At 41.0% G+C, this 27,829-nt stretch overlaps 1 protein-coding gene and 1 long non-coding RNA gene across 2 annotated transcripts; one reads left to right on the top strand and one right to left on the bottom strand.

Annotated features, from left to right (window-relative positions):
• Positions 1-6: 6 nt before the first annotated feature.
• Positions 7-1,047, top strand: LOC308313562. Its single transcript, XR_013963893.1, has 2 exons — positions 7-141; positions 743-1,047. It is a non-coding gene; the product is annotated as an uncharacterized lncRNA (long non-coding RNA).
• A 70-nt stretch (positions 1,048-1,117) lies between these two features.
• twf1a (twinfilin actin-binding protein 1a) lies at positions 1,118-27,008 on the bottom strand. Its single transcript, XM_080760762.1, has 9 exons — positions 26,910-27,008; positions 24,857-24,937; positions 24,225-24,403; positions 18,424-18,519; positions 17,858-17,962; positions 9,943-10,068; positions 8,414-8,564; positions 5,694-5,815; positions 1,118-3,871 (listed from the first exon to the last, which is right to left on the bottom strand). The coding sequence occupies exons 1-9, from the start codon at positions 26,932-26,934 to the stop codon at positions 3,704-3,706; spliced, it is 1,053 nt and encodes a 350-aa protein (XP_080616888.1). The 5' UTR covers positions 26,935-27,008; the 3' UTR covers positions 1,118-3,703.
• Between the last annotated feature and the right edge of the window lie 821 nt (positions 27,009-27,829).

Below are 27,829 nucleotides of genomic sequence, written 5' to 3'. Positions count from 1 at the left end.
GATGAAGATGAGGATCTGACTCTGGAGGACTTTGTGGATGAGAAGATAAGAGACTGGGAGTTGGTCCAGGTGGAGCGCTTCTACTCACTGGCCTGCAGCTGTCTCCATGACAGGAAGGTCAGACGGCCTGACGTCACAAAGGTACACAAGCATTGAGTTATAAAAGAACTAGTGGTAAATGACACTGATTTATTTTCTTATTTTTTAATAAAAAAAACTTGGAGAAGATCAGATCGCAGCAGGTAAAGGGGGAGGGGCTGAGAGCTAGTGTGGCCAATTAGAATGCTTATGGGCACATGTTTGTGGCCAATTAGAATGCTTATGGGCACACTTTTTGCTCACGTGACATGGGCACAATTTTTGCTCACGTGACATGTTTACACTTAATAGATAGATAGTTAATCCTGACAAAAGTGTCTCAACTGAATTGTAGATCTGTTATTTTTTGCTATTTGTCGTACAAAGCAAGTATATCGTTGCTGTCGGGCAGAAATCTTATGTCCATTTTTGCCGTTTTTTATATCGAAATGAATCGTCTACAGTGTCACACTCCTGTGGTTCCGACTACTTCTGCACATTTCTGTATGTATCACTCTCTTTGAATGTGCATGCAGAATCCTCTTAGTCGAGCTGTAATATTCCAGTGGGGAAGATGTTAAAAGGATTATCTTGTAAAGTGAGTGCTGTGTGACACGGGATGACTGTCTTTTCCATTCATTGCTGTCGAAATGTGTTTCAACAGGTTTTGAAAGAACTAGAGGAAGTTGTCAAAAGCATCTTGCTGGAACCTCAGGTGAAGAATGAAGCCTAGGACCCTGGGGGGCCCCAGGGCGGAGCTGCTGGCACAACAGACATGAGTTAACTGAGAAATGATGAAAACCATTCGACGACATACTATAGTATGTCATTTCTCATAGTTTGACGATAAGATGAAATCATGAAAGACATACTATAATATGTATACTAGATTATGTCGTTTTTCAGGATTTTCATTTTACCATTTGTTATATAAAATGTGCACAAATAAAATATGATACGTTGATGCTATGCCGCCCATTGATAACTGTTTTCAAGCCAGCGTAAATTCAGGAAAGGTAAATACAGTACAAGGCTAGAATTCATGATTTAAATATTTTATTTTTTAAAAAGCAAAGAATTGTGATAAGAAAAACAACTAAGACCAACCAAATGTCATGTTTGGTCACCAAACATGACATTTTCCTATTCGGACAGTGAATGAGTGAAAAGGGGTGATTACCCCTTCAACCATGAGGTGAGCTGTACAGCTAAGTAGTCTTGTCTAACGTTAATCAGTAGACGCAGGTAAATGGCAGATCAACAACTTTATGACGCGTGGCAACGCAACACGTTGTAAACTTGTAGATCGGCTATTTTCAGGGAAGATGTGAATGTAGAGTGAAAACGGAAAGGTCACTAGTAGAGCCCTGAGGGATTCTGCTCGAATACAACATACTATGGGATTTAAGTGGTTTTAAAGCTACAATCCACTACGTTTTACGTCTTGTTCTGACAGAGGTACTTGAAACCATAGATATATAAACATAGATACCTCATTGGCCGTTGCCGTCATTGGCGCAATGACTCATCAACGCGGCCACCATATTTTGTAGTGAGAGCCGTGATTTTTTTTTTTACATATCAGACGTAGTTATTTTATAGGCCAGGGTACTAGGCCTTAAAAAAAGGGGGGGGGGGTTTCCACACCAATACACCAAGTTATATAGATAGGAGAAAAAAGGTTTAGTCTCAGCCAGGTACTTGTGTACAACACAGGCATATTCCTTGCAGTGGTGTTATGGGCAAGCTGGCCTACATTGAGGGCGGCCTTGACATGCGACCCAGTAGTCAGTGAGGCGTCCACATATTTATGTCTATGATTGCAACATTGTCCAAACTACAATAAAGATGGTGGAGCATCCAGTGTACAGTACAATCTGGTGCACCACATCAGCTTCAATTAACTTACTGTACAAATATACTCTTCCCACAGTGCTTCATGGCCCTGATCACTTACGGCCGAACTACACCAGGCTTTTGCAAGCTTTTGAACTTTTAGATCCAGTCCTATTTTAAAGTCTGCGTCTGCAGGGCTTGCGTATCCGCATATTAGGAACACACGCGGTTGGTGTAGCCTGGCTGTTAACCCCGGCAGTGGTCAGATGGGTGGCGCTTTTCCTTTTTGTTACAAAGCGCGTTTATTTTAATGATCGATTGTGTTCAGGCTTAGATTAATGGAACACAGTATACTTAAGAGAATTAAGGTTACATTATTATTAAAGAGAATCACTGCTCTATCATAATCTGTATATTGGTTAAAAATACAATTGTATACATTAAACTAACAATTGTAGCTTTAAAACCAGCTGTTCTTATTGAGATGCATTGATGTCACAATCTGGACACTTAATTGCTCTTTTATTCTGACTCATTGACAAAGATGACTGACAGACAATGCCTGTTTTTTATTTTTTTTACTTTTTCTTCTTTTTTTTCACCGAGTATCCCACACCTACACTATATGTACATGTACAGCACTTGCATAGAAAAATAGGTTTCTCAGCAGATGTTTTTGTTCTCATGTAAACCACAGTTATTATCAAAAAAAAGAAGTCAATTCTCCTATATAAAAAAATGCACCAATAATAAAAAGGAATGAATGACCACATGTGAATTACATAATTTTTGTGGCTGTGTGCGCACGAGATAAACACGAGTGTGGATGTGACGCTGGAAAACACATAATTTGACAGACCAAAAAAGGAATGCAAGGGGAGAAGGAATTAAAGCATGTGAACTCAGAATGATGTCAGTGTTATATCACATTGGCACAAATTCACATTAGTCGCACTAACATTGAGTTTTGTTCCATTATTTTTAGAGATGCACGATACTGAAATTTTGGTGGATAGATAATATGCAGGGTCAAATTGGCCGATACCGATTTATTATTTATAGTCAGCTCAGCAGTTTTTATTTTATTTCAAAGCCATTAACAGTCACATTATTATCTCATCAATATCTGTGAAATATCGGTCAATATCGGTGAAAAAATATATACATCGGAATTATTTTGATATCGGTTCGATTGCATTATGAATGAAATATCGTCCCGATAGATATGCTACTGATATTGTGCATCACTAATTATTTTTCTTTGAGCTGTGAAAAAGTTTATATTTCTAACCAGCTTCTAAATCTTCTTAAAAATACCTTGTGAACATTCATATATACTATGAATATATATATATATACTTTTACCCCTTTTCCATTTGACAAGCTACAAATGGAACGTATGAAGTGTGTGTGTCATTGCTCAGTTGTCCTTGATGTGCATAGTTCAGTCTCTGGGTGAACTTTGTATTGGAAATTTGAGGTTTTTTAGGTCAATGGTTCTCAAAAGTGGGGTCCAGGGAACCTCAGGGTTCCTTGAGGCGGGGTCCAAATGAACCCTTAGCAGGTCTGTAACTCTGAGAGTGTACAAATGGAACCAAATGGACCCGTACAGGTCCATTTGGTTCCATTTGTATGCCCTCAGAGTTATGGGAGGTCCTTGAAATTAAAAGCTTTTTGAGAACCACTGCTTTTATTTTCTCTTTTAAACAAAGCTTGTGTGAAGACATGACCCCACCACCCGCATCCAGATTACTTGCAATGTGAGGGCGTTTGATGATGGCTGTACTATTCAGTCCTCCTCGCCCCCCTCGGTGGGGGGCCTGGTAATGCGCCGGCCACCCCTCTTCCCTGCCGGGCCTTTGGGCTTGGCGAAGGCCTGTTTGTGTGCGTGCTGCTTGGGGTGGACCTCCTCGTACATGAAGTCAGCCGTCAGCTCGTCCCCGTTGTCGATCTCCAACTGATGACAAGGATATCAAGGATCGAGGTTGTACTATATCGTTACATCTTGTGTACAGGTACATACGAGTAAAACGTATTTTAGTTTGGCTTCCTTATACAGACAATGCAGCAGCATATAGATGTTCAAACAACAAAACACAGCAAGCACAGTAAACAAAGGGATAGAATAATGAGTGCAAGAAAGAGCATTCAAAGAGTAAAAATAAAATAGTAACATATGTACATGTGCATGTTTTCCCTGTAGTAGCAAGGGGGTGGGCAGAGTTGAGCGGGTGGGGTCGACATGCATTCACAAATTCAAGACACCCGTCTTGTGTTTGTCTTGCGTCTGTGTTTAATGGCCGCTCCAATGCATTTCTAATTGAAGCATATAGTTTGACCAAAAAAAAACTGTTTGATGGGGGGGAAGAACACATCAAAGCTGTGTTCAGACACATGTCAGGTGTCAGACACAAGGCAAGTGTCTTGCCCAGTAAAGGCATATGTCGACCCCGCCCGCTCACCTCCGCTCCACCCCCTCCTGGTGCTGCGGCCATCTTGGAAACTAAACACAATATAAACATTGGGAGAAGGGCAGAGAAAGGCCCTTATTGGAGCCACTAGAGACGAGATGGTACACAAATCCTAATGGTCTCCTAAGTAGGCGCTGACTGATCTTGCGAACGTCCGATGTTTACTGGTGCTAGATCTTGCGAGAGCGTGTTGCTGGGACAGAGAATAATCAAGTCAATCAATAATAAAATAGATTTTCTGATGACTGATGCCATTTTAGTATGAACATTTTGGGAAGATTGTGCCATCAATATTTAGTTCAGTGATCATGGGGCTAAAGAATGGTTCAGAAGCTGTAATAAGACTCCAATCTGCTAAAAAGGCTTCGACCTACTTCATGCAGATACGGGAAGTAAACCAGATATGGCACATGACGTCTTTCTTTTTTTTGTCTTCACTGATAAGAGGATTCATTTAGTTTTAGTCACATTTTAGTCACCTGGAAAGTTTTAGTGTTTAGTCTAGTTTTAGTCGACTAAATATGATAAGATTTTTGTCGACTAAATCTACAGTTGATTTAGTCGACTAAAATGTATTTTGCCGGGCCTCGATGCCGTCATAATGGCTGATTTTACACTGAAAATAGCCGACAGTATATTTAGTCAGTTTTTTCATGATTCATGATTTTGTAACCCAGTTTTCTTTTCACCCAGTGCCAATTATCTAATGTAATCCTGGGCGCTACACTTCCTCTGCCAACCTGGGGGGGCAGCGGACTGACCTCATGCCTCCTTCTATGCATGAGGAGTCCAAGCTGCTTCTTTTCACCTGACAGAGGGGAATTTCCCCAGCTGGACGTAGCGCGTGGAAGGGACACGTAATTCCAACCAGTTCCTTTCCCCTCCATCAGGCGCCCCGGCTGGCCAGGGGGAGGTAGTTTTAGAGACCAGGATTACGGCATGTTTTTGTGAGGGTATCTACCCTAGGGGACACGGGGAGAACATGCAAATTCCACACAGAAAGGCCCTATCGCCAACCCCCACCTCGGGTATGGGCACTGATGACGCGGAGGAGGGAACACGCCGCCGGTGCCCACAGCGTCCCCAGCGGGAATCGAACCCAGGACCTTCTAGCTGTGAGGCGACAGCACTACCAACTGTGCCACCATGCCCATTTTTTTAGTCATAGTTTTAGTCACCATAGCTTAGTTTTAATTTAGTTTCCATTTCGTTTTCGTCAGTGAAAAAAGGTAGTCGTCATAGTCTTAGTCGACGAAAACAACACTGGATCAGCCATAATCTATTAGTATGTTTCTTTTTGTTCCTTACCTTTTTCTCAATTTCCATTCCCATTTTACTCTCTACCATGTCGATGAGAGGGTTCTTGCAGCTGGAGTAGAGCATCCTCTCCCTGATGCTACACTTGTAGCCAGGCATGGAATATATGAAGACTGCAATGGAGAGCACAAAACATGGAATATATGAAGACTGCAATGGAGAGCACAAAACATGGAATATATGAAGACTGCAATGGAGAGCACAAAACATGGAATATATGAAGACTGCAATGGAGAGCACAAAACATGGAATATATGAAGACTGCAATGGAGAGCACAAAACATGGAATATATGAAGACTGCAATGGAGAGCACAAAACATGGAATAGATGAAGACTGCAATAGAAAGCAGGCTGGAATCATAATAGAGCTGCCCTGAATGTTCCAACCTTTATGTCTGTAAACTGTCTGGTCTGTAGAAATTGCCCTGGTAATTGATTAACCTATCGGAGAAACAGCTGTTTGCTGGATAGTCTGCCGCGAGGTTACTCCGTGGTGGGAATAATACAAGTGCGATATAATACAAGAGAATGACAGCTTGGCACACGCGACAGAGAGGAGAAAGAATAATTGAACACATACGCCGTAATAATACGATTTGATTTGGGTGCGTTCTAAATAAAATGTTTGTGTTGATTATTGTGTAATTTATTTGTATGTGTAAACTTGAAACATTATTGTACTGTAAAAAGGTCTATTTTCTCTTGATCTTTATTAGTATAATAGTATTAGTTTACTATAATTAGATAGATACAACGTACGTGTTCAATCAATTGTTCAATCAAATCAAACGGCAAAAAAAATATTAGTTCGCCTATTCTACAAAAATAAAACTTAGCCTACAAGTTAGTTACAAGGCTGCATTCTGTCGCACGTGCCAAGCTGTCATTCTCTTATATTATACCATACTTGTATTATTTCCCACCACGGAGTAACCTCGCGTCTCAGAGGACACAGTCTGGTGAGACCATGGGGGCAATACGGGGAGTATCGGTAAGCCAATCAGAGGCAGGCAGGCGGGGCGTTACCATGTCTATGCTCAGATGTAGAATAGAATCACACGTGTGTGACTAGTCTTAGTTACAGATGATCTCTGGCTGAGACCGGAAGTAAACAATTAGCATAAACACGACACTCTTTTTACATAATATCATTGCTTATACGTCTTTCTTTGAGATCTGCATTAGAAACAAGCCAACAGTCTAGTGAAACCTTTTAAACGATTGGGTAAAAATTGCATATTCAACCGCAAATTTGCATATTTTGCAGGGAACGGGCAAATGCTAAAGTGCTGCTATAGCTCCAAACTCCCAGTCACAATGGGCTCTCTCTCTCTTCCTGCTGCATACCGACACGTCGGACGTGCAGCTAAAACAATAATACAATCTTTTCCCCCCCGATTCCGATCATTTGAAAATGCCGTGATCGGACCCGATTTCCGATCACGTGATCAGATCGGGGCAACCCTAGACGCAACCAATGATCAATAGTTCTATAAATACACCTACAGTTCTACCGAAAGAGTTTCCTACATTTCAAGTGTAACATGTTCCACCCTTTGAACTACGAGTCCTGCAAATAGCTTTTGGAACCAAAGGTTCCTGAGCCACGTACTGTAGGTCACAACTTAAGCCTCCTGTTTCTGTGGTATGAATTAAAAGTAATGTACACCCCCTGGACATGACACTACTAGTACTGTATTAGTCACATGAGATCTCCAATCCAACCTTGATGCAGAGTGCCAAGCAGGGAGGCACTACTGTGCCGCAGGGCCGGGGATTGATTCCCGACCTCCCAGTCTCAGGGCGGACACTCTAACCACCTTCACCACAAGGTCACTGAGCTGATGTCGTTTTTTTGCTTTTCTGTCATCACTGTGATATTGTCTGTAACCAATTACAGTACAAACAATAAAACTGTAAATGTGAATCTTTCTTGCCCCATCTCAACAATCTCCCACATACAGCAAACGCCTATATTTCGAAATTGATAGATGCCACACAGAGGAAAGTGCAGCCGTGTGCATTTTCAAATATTACCATGGTTTACGCCAGAAAATACTGTAGAGTAGACAATATATCAACAACATGACTAAGCACTTTGACTCATTTTTGTCAACAATCACTTATCATTCTGGTGGCGCCAACATAAAGATATACTTTAGAGCTTGAGAGGATTTTGAGCAAGTTACAGGCTTGCGCAAGGATGATTCGAGAAATACACGTATATTGCACTCTTGATTTGCATACTGCTGCCTTGCCGATGACATTCAGGCATTTCTCAGTATAAGAAATGGTTCAATGATGTCTGGAGACAAGCCAAACATAATCTGTCTAGTTGACCAATCCATAACCCTTTTAAGAACGAACAGACAGACAGACAGTGAGTCATGATGCACAATAGTTTTGACAAGCATAACATACGGTTACGCAGTCTTGTGTGATTTCGGCGACATATCCGAGTGTGCCTCAGCCAACTAAAGTGACAAAATATGAGCTGACCGTAAGTACACTCCCTCTCCTTCTAAATCCCCAAAACACCAAGCAAAGACAGATTCAACACTCTGGATATTTCCCCATTCTATTCACACCTTGCACGAGTGGGCCTGCCTGAAAATGTGTTTTGATGTACAAGCAAAGTGGAAGCTATGAGGAGGGTGTATTCAATAAACACCTTCTTGGAATATCGAATGTGTTCAATGTTATGGTTTACCTGTAGACTCCAAGTAATCGCCTTCGTGGGAATGTTTGTAGAGGAAGAAGTGATAACGTGCAGCGTCTTTGGGAATTCTTTTGGGTAGGTCTTTCAGCTCTGTTGGGTCAGTGTGGCATAACCTAATCAGCTCCTTTTCCACATCGACTTCCTGTTAAGAAATACAGCAGACAACTAAATTGAGGAAATGAGGAACCAGTTCAGTCACTTGACCAAACCCTTACTGTAAACTAAGTAAAAGTATCAATACTGCAATCTAGAAATTCTCTGTTACAAGTAAAAGTCCAAAATTCTATTAGAATTCTACATTTAAAATGTATTTGAGTAAAAGTACAAAAGTATTGAAATCTAATTAAAGTAGCTATAAGCAATAACATGTAAAAAATGTACCGGTAAATGGCAGAGACGCTGGCAGACAGTGGCTTTTGTCAGCGCATGGAATCCTAGGAGTGCTTACACCCAATGATTAATCATCAGGAAGTAGACCAATGACAAAGCTTCTAGGAAAATCTTTGAATGGAGATGTGTCACAGAGACTACATTTATTTTGGGAGCGTTTTACCCATTGCTGGCTGTCTGAATACCTAAAACTAAAAAAGGTCAGTAATATTTCGACATATTATTGCTTATAGCAGCTTTAAAGTACTAAATAAAAGTACTCATACAGAATGTCCCGTTTCAAGTTTTCAAATGTATAAAAATCCTTTGAAAACTAACAATGTGTCTTGTGAGCTTGTTATGTAGATCGGCTATTTTCAAATGGCATGAAATGTACAGTATAGGTCTGAAGTGGTCAATAAAGTTTCAAATAAATGTAGTGGAGTAAAAGTACAATATTTGGATGATGGATCCGAGATGTAGTGGAGTAGAAGGTATAGTATTGGAAATACGCAAGTACATTACAAATACCTCAAAATGTACAGTAAACTGTAAAATACACATTAGCAAAAAAAGTTTAATCTGCAACAGTTCTATACAATATGTGTTGAGGGTCACTGCCGTCTCTCAGCTAAGGGGTCCTTGACCTAAAAAATGACGCCTGCCGCACAACATCATAGTTTTTGGATTCAGGGTATCCGACTCAGAAATGAAAACAAACAGATGCCTCATTGGCCGCTGCAGTTCATTGAAGTGACCCGTCTCCATTGAAGGCAGGAAGTCAAGCGGAAGTGCTGAAGGCACGCTGCCCAAGTGACGTCACTCATGCCACTCAAGTGACTACTGGCCAATCACAGTGCATCTTTTCCGGGACTTATCAATTCAATCCAAGGGAGCTTTATTGGCATGAGAATACAAACCTTTACATTGCCACTGATTGGCCTACCGAATGTCCATTACGCACACGGAAGCTTCGCAAGCCTCCGCTAGGAAAGGAATCTCTGGAATGTTTTGCCTTCAACAGAGACTTGCGCCCCAGAGCCGTCTGTATACCTTGGTTTTTATGTCTAAATATCATCTGACTAACCTAACAACAGCATGGTTGGCTACACCTGATGTGTTTCCTGATGAGTTAAAAAGCAGTGACTCACAAGTTGTACGTAGTTGACGTCCTTGTCCCTGAAGCGTTCCAGTGCCTCCACCGCGTCACCGTGCATGGGGAAGGCCACGCCCTGTAGGGTCTGCTGCTTGGTGTCCACGCTGATGTCTGTCTGCACCTGAAGACACACAGAACATGTTTCAACTTCATCCTTGAGGACTTGAATCTGGAGGACCCTGATGTAAGTCAAGTCTTAGTGCTTTTTCTGGTTTTATCCTCTTCTTTTTTTTGCATTGACCTGTACCTTCCTTGGACTGTACCCATTCTGAAATCTGTGAATACATTTTTCAAATTTCAATCAATCACATTTTAGTTGTGCATTCATCCTCTTCGATTCAGTCACTGGGAGGGAGAAAAATAAACTATGATCCGTCTAGCGTCCCATCACATGGGATGAATGGTTCATTTATACTTGCTTGCCGTGTTGTATAACTAAGGGCCGATACATACTCCCATTTCGGCGCTGTAGTGCCGAAATGATTTCGGCTCGTCAGAAATTTTCAGTAGCACCGAAGAGCCGACCTTAGGACGGTACCCGCCCCCCCGAACCTCAAATGACGTCAAATTGTAGGCTCTACAGCGCCGAAACGACTTTTATTCGGCTCTAAAATAGGAGTATGAATCGACCCTAAGTATAAATCAGGTTTAAGAGTGCTTTTACCTTTAAAGAATGATATCATTGATGTTGGGCAGAAACCTCATCTACATCCATATTTCTTTTTTTGTGGTGTTTTTTTTTTTAAATGAATGTCCTACTTCAACATACAAGTGTCACTGAAAAGTAGTGAAAATAGATCTACAAGTTCACAACGCTATTGACTATTTTTGTGAAATATTTTTGTACTTGCAAGGACAAGCAACAATGCTCTGCATCTACATTTCAATACAAACAAAGCTGTACAAGCGAATCATGTGTGTATATTTGGACAGATGAGAACTCTAGATCACCTCTACTGGAAAAGGGGAAAAAGGTGTAGTTTGGATTACAATGATGGATTGCTTCTATTTTTAGACCACCAACTGCTCCCACTGCACGTTTCATGCTAATCTGCCCATTCCTTTGAGCGGCGTGTTGTGTTTACATGCCATTTTACATTGACACACCGACCTGTCTTTTTACTACTTACTTACTACGCTATATCTGAACTGTAGATAACATTCACAATTTCACATATAACTTCAATATTCAGCTATTGTTTATGTTACACAAGAGACTGCAGAACGCTGTCACACAATGTAAATGTTGTATTTGTTTTTTTATATTCAACACAGAATATTGTATCTGATCATGTTAATATTACAGTAGCCTGGAAACCAGACAAATCTGCCAGAGCTAAATATAAATATATATTAGTATATATTAGTCTGGCCATGCCAGGCTAGAATTACAGCACGATTGTGTGGTTTTAAAAAAGTGCTAGAAATAAACTACCGGTAATATTATTTTACCCAAATATTGTAGAATATATTTTTTTACAATTCTTTATGTAACTGCAATTTGGAAGAAGCTACTGTACAAGCTTGTAGCACGTCACTTCATACCGCCAAAAATCATGAAAATGTGTGCAAATCAAACCATTAACACCGGGAAACCACTTAAACTGCATTATTTATTATATATATATATATATATATATATCTTATATACAAGTGAAAAGGTGTACCCATACTCATTCTTCATGCTCTATCTCCGACCGAACCACACTTTTACCACACATCTCTATACTATCTCCGACCGAACCACACTTTTACCACACATCTCTATATGCAAAATAAATTCGCCACCCTCCCCGAACTGACATAGCCTATTTTTTAGCCGTTCAAGTTTCTTATTTACTCTGCAAATATTACTTTTATGAAAATCACGATCGAGCCAGCAGATAAACGGGTGCCACAACACGCCGAGAAACAAGGAATTTAACCACGCTACTTGCATACACTGCAACTCGCTTACAATTCGCAAACCTGGCAACACTGCCTGCCTCTTACGTCACCAGCTCTGCTCCTCCTGGCCTCCGTAGTCCGTCGCGCTCACAATCTGTCGCAGCCATCTTGCTTTTCTTTTGGATGGGCGAGTGGACATTTAATGCTAATAAATTAATTATAGGTCCAGCAAGCAAATCATGATGGTCTGATTGTGCTCAATAGGTCACAATAACATTCCGAAATTAGGTGTTGTGTTTTGTATGGCATTTTCCCCAGTAGTAGTTGCATATCTATCTCAGCTTTTGCCTGATAGCACACATGCTAACGTCAGCAGCCATAGCAACATACAGTGTGCGCAGACATAACATGAGTTGTTTACAACACAAACACACGGCCTTTTCACCACGCAATACACACAACAGCTCGGGAGTTATTAAACCGAACGTGGACGCTGTTTCAGTGTTACATTTGCTGCGCATATCGGAATAATTGTAACGGCATGCATGATAAATGTAACAACGCTAAAAAACACCATTAAACATATCGTTTTCACCTTAAAGCTATTACATTTCATTGAAGCAACTCCTTAGCATTGTTTTCATACCATGGATGTGATAAGATAATGTATCAAACATAAGGGAAATATTAAATAGGATCGGGTGTACCAGTTTGGCCATTTCTTTTTTTTCAATGGGGCAATACATTGATTAAACAAACGTTTGATTGATTGAGTTGTACAACGTTATACAACCCTAAACTAATTTTAGAATACACTACACAATACAATACAATTTTAGAACATATTTTGCACGTTCCATTTTTTTACTCAGAGATCCCTTTAGCTACACATGTAATATTTCCAGGCAACGGACCTACACATGTCAGCTACCATAAACCACTTCAAGTTATTAGGACGAAATAACTGACAGGAGTGACGGTGCTGTGCTGTGAGTAAACTAATAGGGGAGAGCCGCCAAGGATGTAACATTTTGCACGTTTCATTCTTTTACTCAGAGATCCGTTTAGCTACACATGTAATATTTTCAGGCAACGGACCTACACATGTCAGCTACCATAAACCACTTCAAGTTATTTTTTTGATAAAACAGGTCGGGAGTTATTCAACCGAACGTGGACGCTGTTTCAGTGTTACATTTGCTGCGCATATCGGATCAATTGTAACGGCATGCATGATAAATGTAACAACGCTAAAAAACACCATTAAACATATCGTTCTCAGCTTAAAGCAATTACATTTCATTGAAGCAACTCCTTAGCATTGTTTTTATACCATGGATGTGATAAGAAAATTTATCAAACATAAGGGAAATATTAAATAGTATCGGGTGTACCATGTACCAGTTTGGCCATTTCTTTTTTTTCAATGGGGCAATACATTGATTAAACAAACGTTTGATTGATTGAGTTGTACAACGTTATACAACCCTAAACTAATTTCAGAATACACTACACGATACAATACCATTTCAGAACATATAATATTGGCCAATATGTCAAATATGTAAATATTACATATAATGGCATTGAATGGAAGCGGACCATTTGTAACACATGTTACAAATGACCCGCTTTTGCAAGTTTTCTTTGCAGTTGCTTACAGACCAGAATGAACGTGAATTCCGTCTAAACACGATGCAAACTAATGAAGAACATAAGCATGAACACATCCATGTGGATTTTTATTCACCAACACCAAAGACAAAAATTGTACCACACATATACTCCAGGTGTAAAATTAGACGCATTTTGAAGGTAAACACTTCAAACTTCAAACTCCTGGCCACGTAGAGTACGTTGCTGTACACATACTGACGCGATGGCGTCATGGTGGCGTTGACCAATCAAGATATAACGTCCATGTTACAACCGTGAAGCGTTACAACCTTGGCGGCTCTCCCCTACATTTGTTACTAACATTAGGTTGTGGCGAAGTAGACACGTGGCCAGCAGATACTGTGTTTTGGACAAACAGGCTAGGTATTGGTGTTGATTTGGGTCAACTGGACAAACAGCGTGGTGTTGTTTTGTGTCTGTGTTTGTGTTGGAGCGCCTCAGTGTGGCCGTACAGGTCATGTGCAACCTCTTCCACAGAGAGATGGAGACACTAAATCTCAGCTGGACAAACATGTTTGCATGCATGCATCGCTGCCTTGCATGCTGTGTGCTACTGTTGAGTCTGTCACTTACTTTGACTGATTTATGGCATTGTCTTTCTGTTAAAATCCAACTATGTTAATTTAAGAACTCTGGGCATATAGGTCATTGTTTATTCACTGTGCACACGTGTAGCCTATTGTATGTCAGACTGTATGTCTGTCCCACAGTCACAATCCTTTAGTACTTAGGCTGTGGAAATATTCAGGACAAAACAATGGTACATTTCCAATAACCCATTCGTTACTACATGTGGAGTCAACTCCCGCCATTTATTTCTTCCCATAGTGCGTGGCAAAGTCGCTCTGGGATGAGTGCGCGCGTAGCGCGCACGAAATTCTAGTATATATATATAGCAGATATACAAGCTCATAGCGTGCCACTTTGTTCCAACAATGCATATGATTATGCAGCAGGTCCTTGACATGAAAACGTTTGAGACTGCACCACTGATATAGCAACATATAAGTTGCCCGCAGGTCCCAGCTCAATTATCGGCGGCGGGCGGGGCGGGGAGAAAAAAAGCAATCCGGTACCTGCTCTCCTGCTGAAACCATCAGCTTGTTGTTCTGTTGTTCATCAATGTGTTGCTTATGAAAGGGCGCTTTAGCCCCTGCCTTTTTGACCATTGGAGAAAAGTGCCCTCTCCGTCTCTGTCTGAACCGGACCGTCAGATTTCTTCAGAAAACTAAACCCAATCAGCCTCAGGTCTTAATGGGATTATGATTCTCTGAAACATCTTTGGAGTAAATTAATGGGAAATTCACTTCTGGAACCTAAACTATGGGTGATCACTGGTCACTGCTGAGCTCTATTGCACAGACAGACAGACAGCAATGATGAAAGCCTCTCTTCCAGACCAGCAGAGCAGATTAAAGGTTTATGATCTTCCTTCAACAGCTCCTCAAGTGGGAGGAGCGCAAGCAACTCCCAACAACTTCCCGTTTTCCTGCTGTGTTTGATTGGCTCTATTTTTGGAAACAGCCTCGGCTTCTTGAACTACTTCCTTTTATGGTACGAGACGGTTTTGTTTATGTATGTGTCAGACTGGCTGATTTAGCGATTGCAGCGAGTTGTCGTTCCATTTAAAAAAAAGATGATTCACTTGATGATTTGTTGATAAGAACAAGTCTCGATGATCAAAAGCTCTCTCGGTTCCCTTCTGCTGAATTGCACACAGCCCAAGCCAATGAAGCCATCAACACTACACATGAGCTAATGGTAAACATAATTTTGCATCTTAAGCAGAATGCACCACTAAACGACGCTGAGCGATCCCTGGTCTTGTTGATGCGATCAATCGCAGGCAAAGCTCAATGACTGCGTCCATTATTCGTGTTCATTCCCCTCACGATCGATGCAAAGTTTGACAGTAAGCACTTCTGTACTTAATGTCTGTACCCTTACGCCCTTTTTCTGGGCATGGCATAATAGGTGAAAAAAAATCGGAAGATCTACAAGCCAGGGCTGCCAACACTCTTGGATCCTGCAGGGTCATTTCTCCTGGATTTGGTATCCAAAAGTCCCAAAATTCACCAGAACACATCAACTTACATCTACTATGTTAAAAGGTTTCTGGGGGAGTGCATGCATATGTTCACTTAAATAATGCATGGTTATTATTATAGATGGGTCTTGCATTGCTTCAGTCATCAAATCAATTTATGTAGGCCTACTATTGCGTTTTAAAGGCTGAAACTGTACCCATAATTTTCCAATGCTAAAGGCAAGGCTGATAGTCCAATGTCGGCAGCCCTGCTACAAGCACACATTGTGAATATATTTTTAGCTAAATTATTTGGTGTAGAGGGACAAAGGAAGGCGTATGTTATTGAAAATAGCAGAGCAAGGACTGCTCCTCAAACTATGATATGCAACTATGCATACAGTACTACTGCTGCTCCCCTCTAGTGGCATGCAGAGGAATCTCCCCAATATTGAAATCAAATGTAAAATGTAAAAACAATCACTGATATTCACACTGATATTTATAAAATCATTATTTCCTCTTCGCATAAAGCCCTTGGTGGGTTTTCTTTAGGTGGATTTAAAAAAAGGGAACATTTCTAGATGTTAAGGGCGTCTCTGCCAACCTCCCACTGTTCTTCCACATCAGCATCTTTGCACCATCATGTGCTTCGTGCCAGGAAAGTAGATGCACCCTGCAGCTGCCCTGGAACATTCATCACTAGCCTCTGTGCCCTCGTGCACTGCACTGCTTCTGTAAGGTTTACTTACTTACCCATATACTGCATTGTCTCATTCATACTGCATTGCTTCCAATGAGGTTTACTTTTACGGTTTGTACTGCATTGTTTCATAAGGTTTTACATCATATGCAAGAGATTACATAATCGTATATACTTCACTGTTTCTGTAAGGTTTACATTATATCCTCTTATCTCCATATTCAATACTTTTGTGTGACTATGGCGTCACACAAAAGCATCTAAAGAGGCAGAATTACAAGCTTTTGAATTTGAATCCTGAAAAGAAAATAGTTTGAGGTTTCCACCTGGCAGAGATGATATACAATGTAGATCAGATGAGTTTACACTTTACATCATATAAAAGATATTTCATACTGACACCAGTGGTGTAATGGTGATATTTTTTTCGGTACCACGGAACATCACGCACACACGTGCACTTGCACGCTTACATGTGCGCATCGCAGCATGCGCACAGAACAGCTGATATAGCCTAAGGCTCTAAGCCAATATTGCTAAATAGTGTATGGGAGTTTTAGACACACAAACACACTGGAGCCATACTGCTGTGCTGTGTTGCTTACCGTGTATGAGAGTGTACTGTATGCGTCTTCTCTTGAATCTAGGCGGGACGCATTCTACATTCTAGCATGCACGCACATGCACCGCTCCGTTCCTGCGCGTGCCCGTCACAATGTTTTTGGTACCACGGTGTGGTACTGCGTTCTACGAGCATGACACCACTGCACTATTTCTATAAGGATTTATCATACCAAAGACTGTAAAAATGGGACCCAGTGCCTCCCTGCTTGGCACTCAGCATCAATGGGTTGGATTGGGGGGTCAAATCAACTAATGATTCCCGAGCGTGGCACGGCTGCAGCTCACGTCAAATGCGGAGAACAAATTTCACTGCGTGTGTGACAAATCACATGACTTTGACTATACTGCACTGATTCTATAAGGATTTACACCATATATAATGCAGATTAATAATGCAGATTATTTCTGGAGCCCACACAGATGTCTCTGCAGTAATACCTCTCTGTTCAGGACCATTTTACCTTATTGAATTTCAAAGCTGAAACAGAGAGGACACATGCCAGCTCCAAAGCATTAATATAATGGCTTTGAACCCCCGTGAGAGGCACACCCACAATATATGACCCAATTTCCCAGTGCTCTGTTTACAACAATGACTTACACCGTCTGTGTGTGTTTGACTGTGCCATTGATGCACAACAACACCCAGTTGGGCATGTGTCATTATAGGTGAAAAATGTCAAGACGTATCAAAGCTTTACAACAAACTAAAAAACTAAAACTAAAAATAGTTTAAAATGCTTGTCTCATGGTCATTTTTCTTATTAAAAGGAAAAGGGGGGCAAAAATTGTGTTGTGAGCTTGTAGATGGGCTATTTTCAGCAAGAAAAAGCAATGAGAGTACAGCTGTAGCTCAAGCATAGAGGGTTTATGTGGTTAAGAGCTTTCATTCTTGCTAAAAAAGGATGTGATGACAGCAGAGGAAGTGTGTGTGTGTGTGTGTGTGTGTGTGTGTGTGTGTGTGTGTGTGTGTGTGTGTGTGTGTGTGTGTACCTGGCTCAGTTTAATCCGTCTCAGTTCTTCCTCTGCAGCAGTGAGGGGCAAGGGAGCGGCCTGCGCGGTCAGATACTTCTTGTAGCCGCTGAGACAAACGTCGTCCTGGAAACAGTCATTACAACACAATAACTCATGTGCTGCAGCTTCAATTGCATGGCGTGTGATGAATGTGGTACACAAGTGTAACACAAGCTATTCCGGCTGACGCGATCCAATGGAACCTTTTCATAACAATTAACCCATTTAGACCCGAGGACGATTCTACAAATGCCCCAAAAATATATGTAATTGGCCGCCGACACCCATCTGAAAATATGTTGTTCCAGGGGACCCCCGCCCCCCAGGAGCAAAGATTTGCGTTAAAAACTCGCATACCGGTATATATATATATGCAAAGATTTGCGCCACATTTTCATGATAAAAAATGAGCAGATTTACAAGCTCGATTTACAAGCTCATAGCACGGCACCGAGTGCTGCGCTATGAGCTTGTAGATCTTCTATTTTTCAATAGGGGTTCCCACCCAGAATGGGTTAATCTGCCATCTGTCGAGTCAGACTGACCTTTGTGGTGGCGAAAATCTCCTCCTTAATGGCACTGCCGCCAAACTCCTTCTTCAGTGTGGCTCTGGTAGCAGCATAGAGCATTTTTTGTCGTACCTGTTGAGAATGGAAAGGAAATGTTGAGGGACGACTCTGAAGCTTTAGCTGATTGTGGTTAAGTGAATGGATTACTTCTTTGGTTTCAGTCATCAACAAGTGGCACATAGGTCCTTGAGAGCACTGTGGAGATGATGGATGTTGAAGTTAATTTTTTCAATATTGCCAAATATGTGATGCATCATTTGTCTTTTACAGCTGCAAAATGTTGTGCAAATCATTTTTTTCTAAATCAATTTCTTTCTTGCTGCATCTCCTTGCAAATAGTTGGACCCTGACCCTCAAAATTCCAATGTGCAAAACGTCTGCAGCTTCAAGACAAGCCTGAACCTGTGACACGCTTCGAGTTAAGGACAGTGAGGAATGTGCTGCACAATCCCTGTCTGAGATCGTTTATACTTCCGTCTATCATGACTGAAGCCTAGACCTTTTGGTGGAGAAAAGCAAAATGGTATATACTGTAAGCCTGTTGCTTCTGGGCTGTGGTCAACACACCAGCGGTAGTGATTCCACTAACCGTCTTTCTAGGGGAAATCAAGTGTAAAAATTACACATTTAGGACATAAACAATGAAGATTTTCCAATCCAATAAAAAAAACACACACACACACACACACACACACACACACACACACACACACACACACACACACACACACACACACACACACACACACAAGATAACCTTTGTCAAGGGTAATTTAAAATGAACACAGCCATTTTACTTTCCTACATTTGCTTACAGGACAGTTTTGTAATTAATACATTGGCAGAATTGTGCTTTATTTGCATTTGTCTGCATGCTAAAGGTATGATTTAGATACCCGCTTTTAACATGCAATAAGAGCGAATGGAATCACTACTTCTGGTGTCTCACTCACTCATGGTCCGGAGAACCTAATCTCATGACACCTAGCTTTGTTGTTCAAACAAAATGTTCACAGCACTTACTCTGATCTTGAGCTTTTGACACTCAGGATAAAATGACCCAACATGGAAATAAAATACAGCGCTCATTAATCACACCCTATATGCTTTGTTGAATGAGTCCTCCAGCAGTCTACTAGGCCACTTCCTTTTTCACTCAACGCCAAATCTCCTTAAAATAGCTGATCTACAAGCTTACAACGTGAGCATGCATATTTTCAGTTTTTCACTGAATATTCCCCTCAGAATACGGGAATATTGTGCTATGGATGGGCAATTGGGCATTTTGTTACATTGTGGGATATAGATTATATATATATATATAATACATCAGGTCCAGATTAAACCATGACCTGGACACCAACTGCGTCATAGTAAGTGTATGTTGAGCAAATTACATCGGTACTTGAATGAAGCGAGCAGACAGAGCATACAACAGTTTTCAAATAAAATAACTCATGTCTTTTCCTGGAAATGTTTTCCCAGTTGCCTCTTCATCAGCTACAGTTCCACAGCTAAGCTTTTTGTTTGTTTTAAAAGCCAAGCCTTTCAAATCAAAAGGTGAAACAGCTAGGATTTGTATAGAATACAAAGCCCCCCGCAACCCTCATCTCAGCCTCAGTTAACTACGAACATATTTCAGAAACCAGGGATGACGAGGGAAGGTTTATCAAGATTACAGGAAAAATAGAGGGTTCATTGATAACAATAATAAATGTATACATCCCACCGGGAAGCGATTGGGCTCTATACAGACGTATTTTTGATTTAATGGTTAATTCTCAGGGGGTGGTCCTGTCGGGGGGTGACTTCAACATACGGTTAACTAAAAAAGACTCCTCAGGCACAGCAAATCAGAACAACCCCATTAGTAGGAAGGTGAACTCACTAATGGTGGAACTGGGTATTATTGACGTGTGGAGAGAACTGCACCCTAGCAATAGAGAGTACACTCACTACTCATGCCCACATTCTGTATATGCTAGGCTAGATTATTTTTTCATGTTCAGCTCAGACAGATTCAAGATAAGGAACTGCAACATTGCAACAATTGACCTGTCAGACCATAGTCCAGTTAATCTGTCCCTGCTCCTGGAGAGGAAAGCTAGAAAAACCCTCTGGAGACTAAATTCATACATATTAAATGATCCGACTACATTGACAAAGATTAAAAAAGATATTAAAGAATATCTAGAGCTGAACACCTCGGAGGAGGTTTCACCTGCGATATTGTGGGACGCATTAAAGGCTGTAATGAGGGGGAAAATCATTTCTCTAACCTCGTATCAAAAAAAACTCAAGAGGCAAAAGCTGCTGGAACTAGAAAATAAATTAAAACAGCTGCAGGTGGCTGACAGTAATGTTGCAGGTTCCAACCTGAAACAGGAAATCAGGAAAACGCAGGGGGAAATTAATGACATCTATACACAAGAAACTCACAAAAAGCTTCTTTTCCTAAGACAGAGATACTATGAGACGGGTGGTAGATCAGCTAAATATCTGGCTTATAAACTGCGTAAACAACAAGAAGAAAACACAATTTATAAAATACGAAATCCTGTGTCCCGGGATATCGAAAACAAAGCAGAAAAAATCCAAGAGTGTTTTGAAACTTTCTACAGAGAACTATATTCTCAACCCCAAGCAGCAGATGAAACCCAGATAGACTCTTTTTTGAACTCCCTGGATTTACCAGTCCTTACTGACCCACAAAATGTAAATTTGATAAAACCAATTACAAGCGGAGAAGTGGACTCAGCCATTTCCAGGCTAAAAGCAGGGAAGTCCCCGGGTTCAGACGGTTTTAACACAGAATGGTATAAAACGTTGAGAGCGGAGTTGTCACCATTGTTGCTCAATACTTTCAATGGGATCCTGCGGGGAGGCGATGCCCCGCCCTCGTGGAAGGAGGCCATTATCTCAGTCATTCCAAAAGAGGGAAAAGATAAACTAGAATGTGACAATTATCGACCGATAAGTGTTTTAAATTTAGACTATAAACTTTTCACCTCTATTATGGCCCGGAGGCTGGAGAACACTTTGTCCTCCATCATAAGTTTGGACCAGGCAGGGTTTTTGTGCGGCCGGCAAACCTCAGACAATATTAGGAGGTCACTACACATCTTAAGTCAAACTACTGAGGACAAATCCAAAGCAATCCTAGTAGCCCTGGATTCAAGAAAAGCCTTTGATTCCGTAAGGTGGACCTTCCTTTACAAAGTAATGGCGAAATTTGGTTTTGATGAAACATTTATAAAAGTTATTCAGACCCTATACGACAAACCTACAGCTCGTATCAAGATTAATGGAGATTTGTCTGATGCTTTCGTTTTGAAACGTGGTTCGAGGCAGGGGTGCGCAATCTCGCCTCTCCTCTTCGACTTATTTATTGAACCCCTAGGCCAATTAATAAGACAGAGTGAAGCCGTCAAAGGCATAAGTATGGGGGGTATCGAACACAAGGCTGCCATGTTCGCAGATGATGTCCTCGTGTACTTAGGGGGGGACCCTGAGAGGTCATTTAACGAACTGATGTCACTACTAACAGGTTATGGTGAACTATCCGGTTATAAGCTCAACACTTCTAAAACACAGGTCATGGCTCTAAACTTTAATGCCCCAAGGGGACTGAGGGAAAAATATGATTTGAAATGGGACAACGAAGAAATCAAATACTTGGGAATAAATGTGACGAAAGATCCTTCAAAGTTAAGGCAAGCTAATTATGGTCCCATATCGATGAAAATTGAATCTGATTTACATAGATGGAACCTAATCCCCTTCCTAAGCCTAAACTCAAGAATAAGTTCAGTCAAGATGAACATTCTTCCCCGCTTACTTTACATCTTTAGAAATCTCCCAGTAGAAGTGGACGATAAACAATTCAGAGAATGGGACAAATGGATTTCTAGGTTCATTTGGCAAGGGAAGAAACCAAGAATTAAATATAGCACCCTACAACTGAGAAAGGACAAAGGGGGCATGGCTCTTCCCTGTTTAAGAAATTACTATTATGCAGCCCAGATAACTCCTCTGTTATACTGGAGTAACAGGGGGTATAAAGCGAGATGGAAGGAGTTGGAGCTTGGTCTAGTTGCTGACTTCCCTCTGCAGGCTGCAATAGGGGACAGGGGTTTGGCGGACCGATTAGAGAGGATCAATAACCCATGGATAAACCATACGTTAAATGTGTGGCAAAAGGTTGTGAGGTCATGTGGTTTAAAAAAAATGTTGAAACTTTTCAGATGGTGTGCCTTCGACACAGACTTTGTCCCAAATAGAGGCGACATTAGATTTAAGTCATGGATAGAGAAAGGAATCACAACTTACATGTCATTTATGCAAAGAACTGAAATTGATAGTTTCAGATCAATACAAGTCAAACATGATCTGGAACAGGCTGACTTTTACAGATACCTCCAGGTGCGGCACTATATCAATCAAGAATGCAAATTCAAAGAGTTTTCTGCAGTTGAATCAGAATTCTTTTTCATATTAAAGTCAGCTCTCACAGTGGAGCCAAGTAAGTCCATCTCTGAGTTATATGGCGCCATTTCAGATGCTAAGAATGAAAGCACGTTGTACATCAAAGAGAGATGGGAGAGGGACGCAGGAGTTGAACTCTCAGAGGAAGTATGGGGAGGGATCTGGGAGTTCCAGTCTACCTCAACTTGTTCTATGGACTGGAGAGAGCACTGTTGGAAAAATATTATTAGATATTTTAAGACCCCATACCAGGAAAAATACAAAGGGGACGATAGGCTGTGCTGGAGGCAGTGTGGGGCAAAGAAAGCCAACCACTTCCACATTTTCTGGGGGTGCCCCAAATTGGGGGTGTTTTGGAACAATATTCACAAATCACTGTGCTCAGTATTTAATACTCCAATACCTTTCAACTTCACAACCATGTACCTGGGCCACATTGAATGTCTTAACCAGTCGAGATACACAAAGCTACTGCAGATTCTCTTGGCAGCCAGCAAAAAGTCAATAACAAGAAGATGGCTATCCCCAATCACACCCACAATGGACGATTGGCATGGAATAGTCCTAGACATCTTCAAAATGGAAAAATTAACATACATGTTAAGAACTAGATTAGACAATTTCTACCAAATTTGGAACAACTGGATTGTGCATATTGCCCCCCTGAGAGCGGACTTCGTGTAATCTCACTGGTTCATTGCCTGCTGTTTGATTGTATAAATATAAAATGTATAAGACACCTCTCCTCCTCTCGTGGTCGAAGACCAAAGCTATATTGTTTTTGTCCCCCTCAGCATAAATGTATATACTTTAGTTGTTGTTGTTTTTTGTTTCTTATGTCTTTTTCCGCCCACTCTTTCTTTTTTCTTTGTCCTCCTGAAATGTACCACCTGAAGTATTACTGCCGTGCCTGTCTCTGTTTGAGTGTGGACTCGATGTCTTATATAGGAAAAAGGACTATACTATACAGAGACATTGGAGATGTTGCCACATGGAGGGGGGATGAGGGAGGGAAGAGGGGTGGGGAAAAAAAGAAAAGAAGAAAATCTTGGGAACTGCTCTTATATCGTTTGTAGAAATGCTATATGTACAATTATACTGCACTTTCCGAATAAAACAAATATTATAAAAAAAAAGAAAGCAGAGAATACAAAGCCCCCTATCCCCGACCTTTGAATATGTGAAAATGCTTGTCAAGACCTAAGGCCTTCCTTTTTCCAGAATTAGTTGTCAGATTGACTGATTTTCCCTCATGGGATAATAAAGATATCCATATAATAGTGTGTCCTTACAGCAGAACGGTCTGGAGACCAGGCCAGGAAGACCCACTCGTAACCCTGGTTATTAGCGGAGTCCAGCCGGTAGAGAATGTAGCATGGCACGTCTTCCTCCAGAAGAGGCAGTACGAGTGAATCATATTCCTGATCCCACTCCTTTGATGCTTGCCTGGTGTCTCCCAGCGCCAACTGCTCTGCAAACCACATGTGTGAAGAGACAGCCATCAAACATAAGTTCCTAAACTTCCTATAAAAACTCAATAATGTGGGGGCGCCAATAAAAGTCGTTACCACTAAAGGCTCTGGTGCCTGACAGTGTGGGTTAGATTCCTGGACCTGGCTGACACTTGACTGAACTATCAATAAGGGCAAGAAAAGCCTGAAAGATAAACTCAATAACATTGAGCCTGATAATGCCCAGACAGTACCTCCTTAATTCCAAATTCAGTCACAGCAGCAACCTGGCCAGGGGGAAATGGCTTTAGGAAACTAAAAAAGTATATATAATACAAGTAGGTGGACAAGACAATGATTTCTATGCCTTGTTTCTCCTAAATTAGTTGCGACGCATTAATCTTTACCACATGTTTATGTCTTTTGTCACTGTTGCTGTGACCTGTGAAGATGCACCTGCCACTTTTACTTACCATCCTCAATCACAATTTTTAAGACTCGATATTCATCACCACACTTGGCACTGGCGATGATTTCTTTTACATCGTTGCCCGCTGAGGAAAGACATTGTATGAGTTAGTATCCTTCCTACCAATTTAAAATATAGTAGTAGTATTGTACCTGATGAAGGCCTACAGTATAAGTATATATTATATTGGGAGCTTTAACTCTGTGTGCTGAGCTTGTGGTGGACATTTTTGTCAAAATTACATTTTTGCCATGGCCATGGACAAAATGAGCGGACAATATATTACAGGAGGAAACGCATAAAGAGCTAGCCCTGAATGACCAAAACAGGTCTGGGTCTCTGGGAGTGTACAAATGGAACCAAATGGACCTGTTCATTTATTTCCATTTGTGCACTCTCAGATTTAAGGGGATCCTTGCAAATAAAACATTTTATTAGAACCACTAGTAGCCTAAGCCTACTGGTGAACTCATAATGTGCCATCGTGTTGTAGTAGTAAATAAGTGTTATACTACATATTCTGAAGAAACCCTGGAGACTTGACATTCAGTATTAATTGGGTATAATGATCAAAATAATAATTATTATTATAACGGTGTGAAAAAAAGAAAATGCCACAGTCTTTGCCACGGATACATTGTCCATGTATGGACATAATTATTGATGATGACCCCTGGTGCAGATATTTTACCTAAGATATAGTAGTGACAATGACATAGCCCAGAGTAGAAAACATCATATTAGCTCAAGACTTGTCACAGTTGTAATAGCCTACAAAACTTCAACATTCAACTATTACATAACAAGTCATAGAAGTGACAAGTGCAGTCAGGTTTGTGTGTATACAATTACAGCCTGGCTTAACCACTGTCCCAAAGGGCTTTACAGGGCTAAGCAAACATGTGACTGTTTCTCACACACACACACACACACACACACACACACACACACACACACACACACACACACACACACACACGTGCGATAAACATCACTATTCAGTATTCACTCACTGCTGCCTCTACAATAACTTGAATAAAAGTAGTGAGTTAATTTCAATTGCAATTAACCCACAAATCATATGTTGGTTAAAACAGAAGATAAAACACATTATGGTCCAGGAAGTAGGCTACTTATTCCCATTGTGGTCCTCTCACAAACACATTTAATAAAAAGTGGAAACCCATGTTTGTGCTATTCATAACTATAACGTCACACAATGGCATTTAATCAAATGCAGTGCACCTGCTATCATGGGCAGCAGACCCATAACAGTTTTGCACCTGTCCTGAATTTAATCCAGCAGATCAAAATAACTGACAGTAGCCCAGCAAGGTGTTGAGTGGGCCAATTACATTTCAAGTGAAGATTTAAAATAATGTGTTGCCATACTGTACTCGATGATGACGGCATCTCTAGACCCTACAAATCCATCTACAACATTTGAATCCTGCTAATGTATCCATTTGTAACAAAGTGTACAAATGGTTTATGGAACCAAACAAACGGGTACATTTGGTTCCCAACACAATCTGAGTTAACGAGGATATTTTAAAGGGTATGAAGTTCTATGATCTCTATTGTGTTAAAATGGCAGGCAGGCCGTCTGCAGGTAAATCCAGAGAGGTTAACAGTTGTACTAGGCCAGCCAGGGGATTGTCTGAATGAAGGCGTTGCCCCCACTGTCCTTCCAAAGGATCACAAGATCTTCGCTTCCTACAGACTCAAACCAAAGCCTTTTCTGACAGACTCAAGTCACCCGTCCCTAACCAACCGCAAAACCACACCGATTCAGTGGCTCGTAAATAGGACACAGAATCGTTTACGACGCCATTAAGTCCTATCGCATAACACAACAACAGTGTCAAATCATTACACCTCTCTCTGGTCACACAGACAGAACATTAGCCCCAGCTGGCTAGCAGTTAGTCGCTAGCAGCTGGGGCTCCCTAGCCTTTTCCTTCCGTGTCTGGGAATTTAGAAGTTGTCAGAAATGGAACATCAGTGCAGCTAAAATAAATGATGAACGGCGACAAAAGGCGAGTGATAACAGGTACCTTGAATGCCCGTCTGGTGTGACATTGTGCCTTTAATCGGACGAGAAGGGACCCGGTGGATGGAGCTGATCTGTATAACCAGCAGCAGCAGGGCGAGCCGAGGAATTGGAAAGCAGGAAGTGGACTACATTTTAGTGCACTACGCGGAAGTGGACTACAAGCGGCGTGGCTCCGCCCTGCCGGTGACATCAACGACGTCAAGGTCACGCGGTAAAACGTGTTTAAAAAAATGAAGAAAAGCCAAATGTATTCCTACTTTGGTAGGTAAGAAAGTAGAGAAACTGTGAACTTTTGATACAATTACATTTAGATACGGTATGTTCATCATGTTCATGCATTATATTCATAAGCATAAATCATGTTTATTATTAATAGGCTAATCTCAATCTGGTATGTGTGGGCCGATTTTAACACTTTATTATTACGTTATTTTTGTCCCAGTTTCCCACTGGCCACGGCCCACTTGCATGTGCACGGTTTCACATGTACTGACTGACTGTAATCTGACTGTAATCAATCAACACCATCAAATATATAAATGTGACAGTTACAGCTATACCATTTGACTTATACGAGTATTCAATATATTGGTGAAGGAAGATAATTAATAAACGCTATTACTTGACATTCTGGAGTTGATCATTGCTAGATAGTTGTAGGCCTATATTAAGAGCAATTACTGCTACATATGGGCCAGCCCTATATGTAGCCTATACTATTAAGTGTTATATAATGAGACATTAATCCAGGTCCTTGTAGCCTATGTAGAAATCCAGCAACATCTGGATGCCATGCCACTGGGATTACGTCTCCAAACGCTTCCGTCCCTGCTTTAAACATCCCCGCTTCCAATCCTCAATCAGTCTCAAATAAATAATTATATATTCATCATAGCAGAGCTAGGCAGCAAACCCCATCCT

Source organism: Protomyctophum bolini, assembly GCF_963924005.1.
Source record: "Protomyctophum bolini genome assembly, chromosome: 4".
NCBI lineage: Eukaryota > Metazoa > Chordata > Actinopteri > Myctophiformes > Myctophidae > Protomyctophum > Protomyctophum bolini.
The sequence above is the reverse complement of the archived record's forward strand: the minus strand, read 5'-3'. Positions and strand labels throughout refer to the sequence as shown.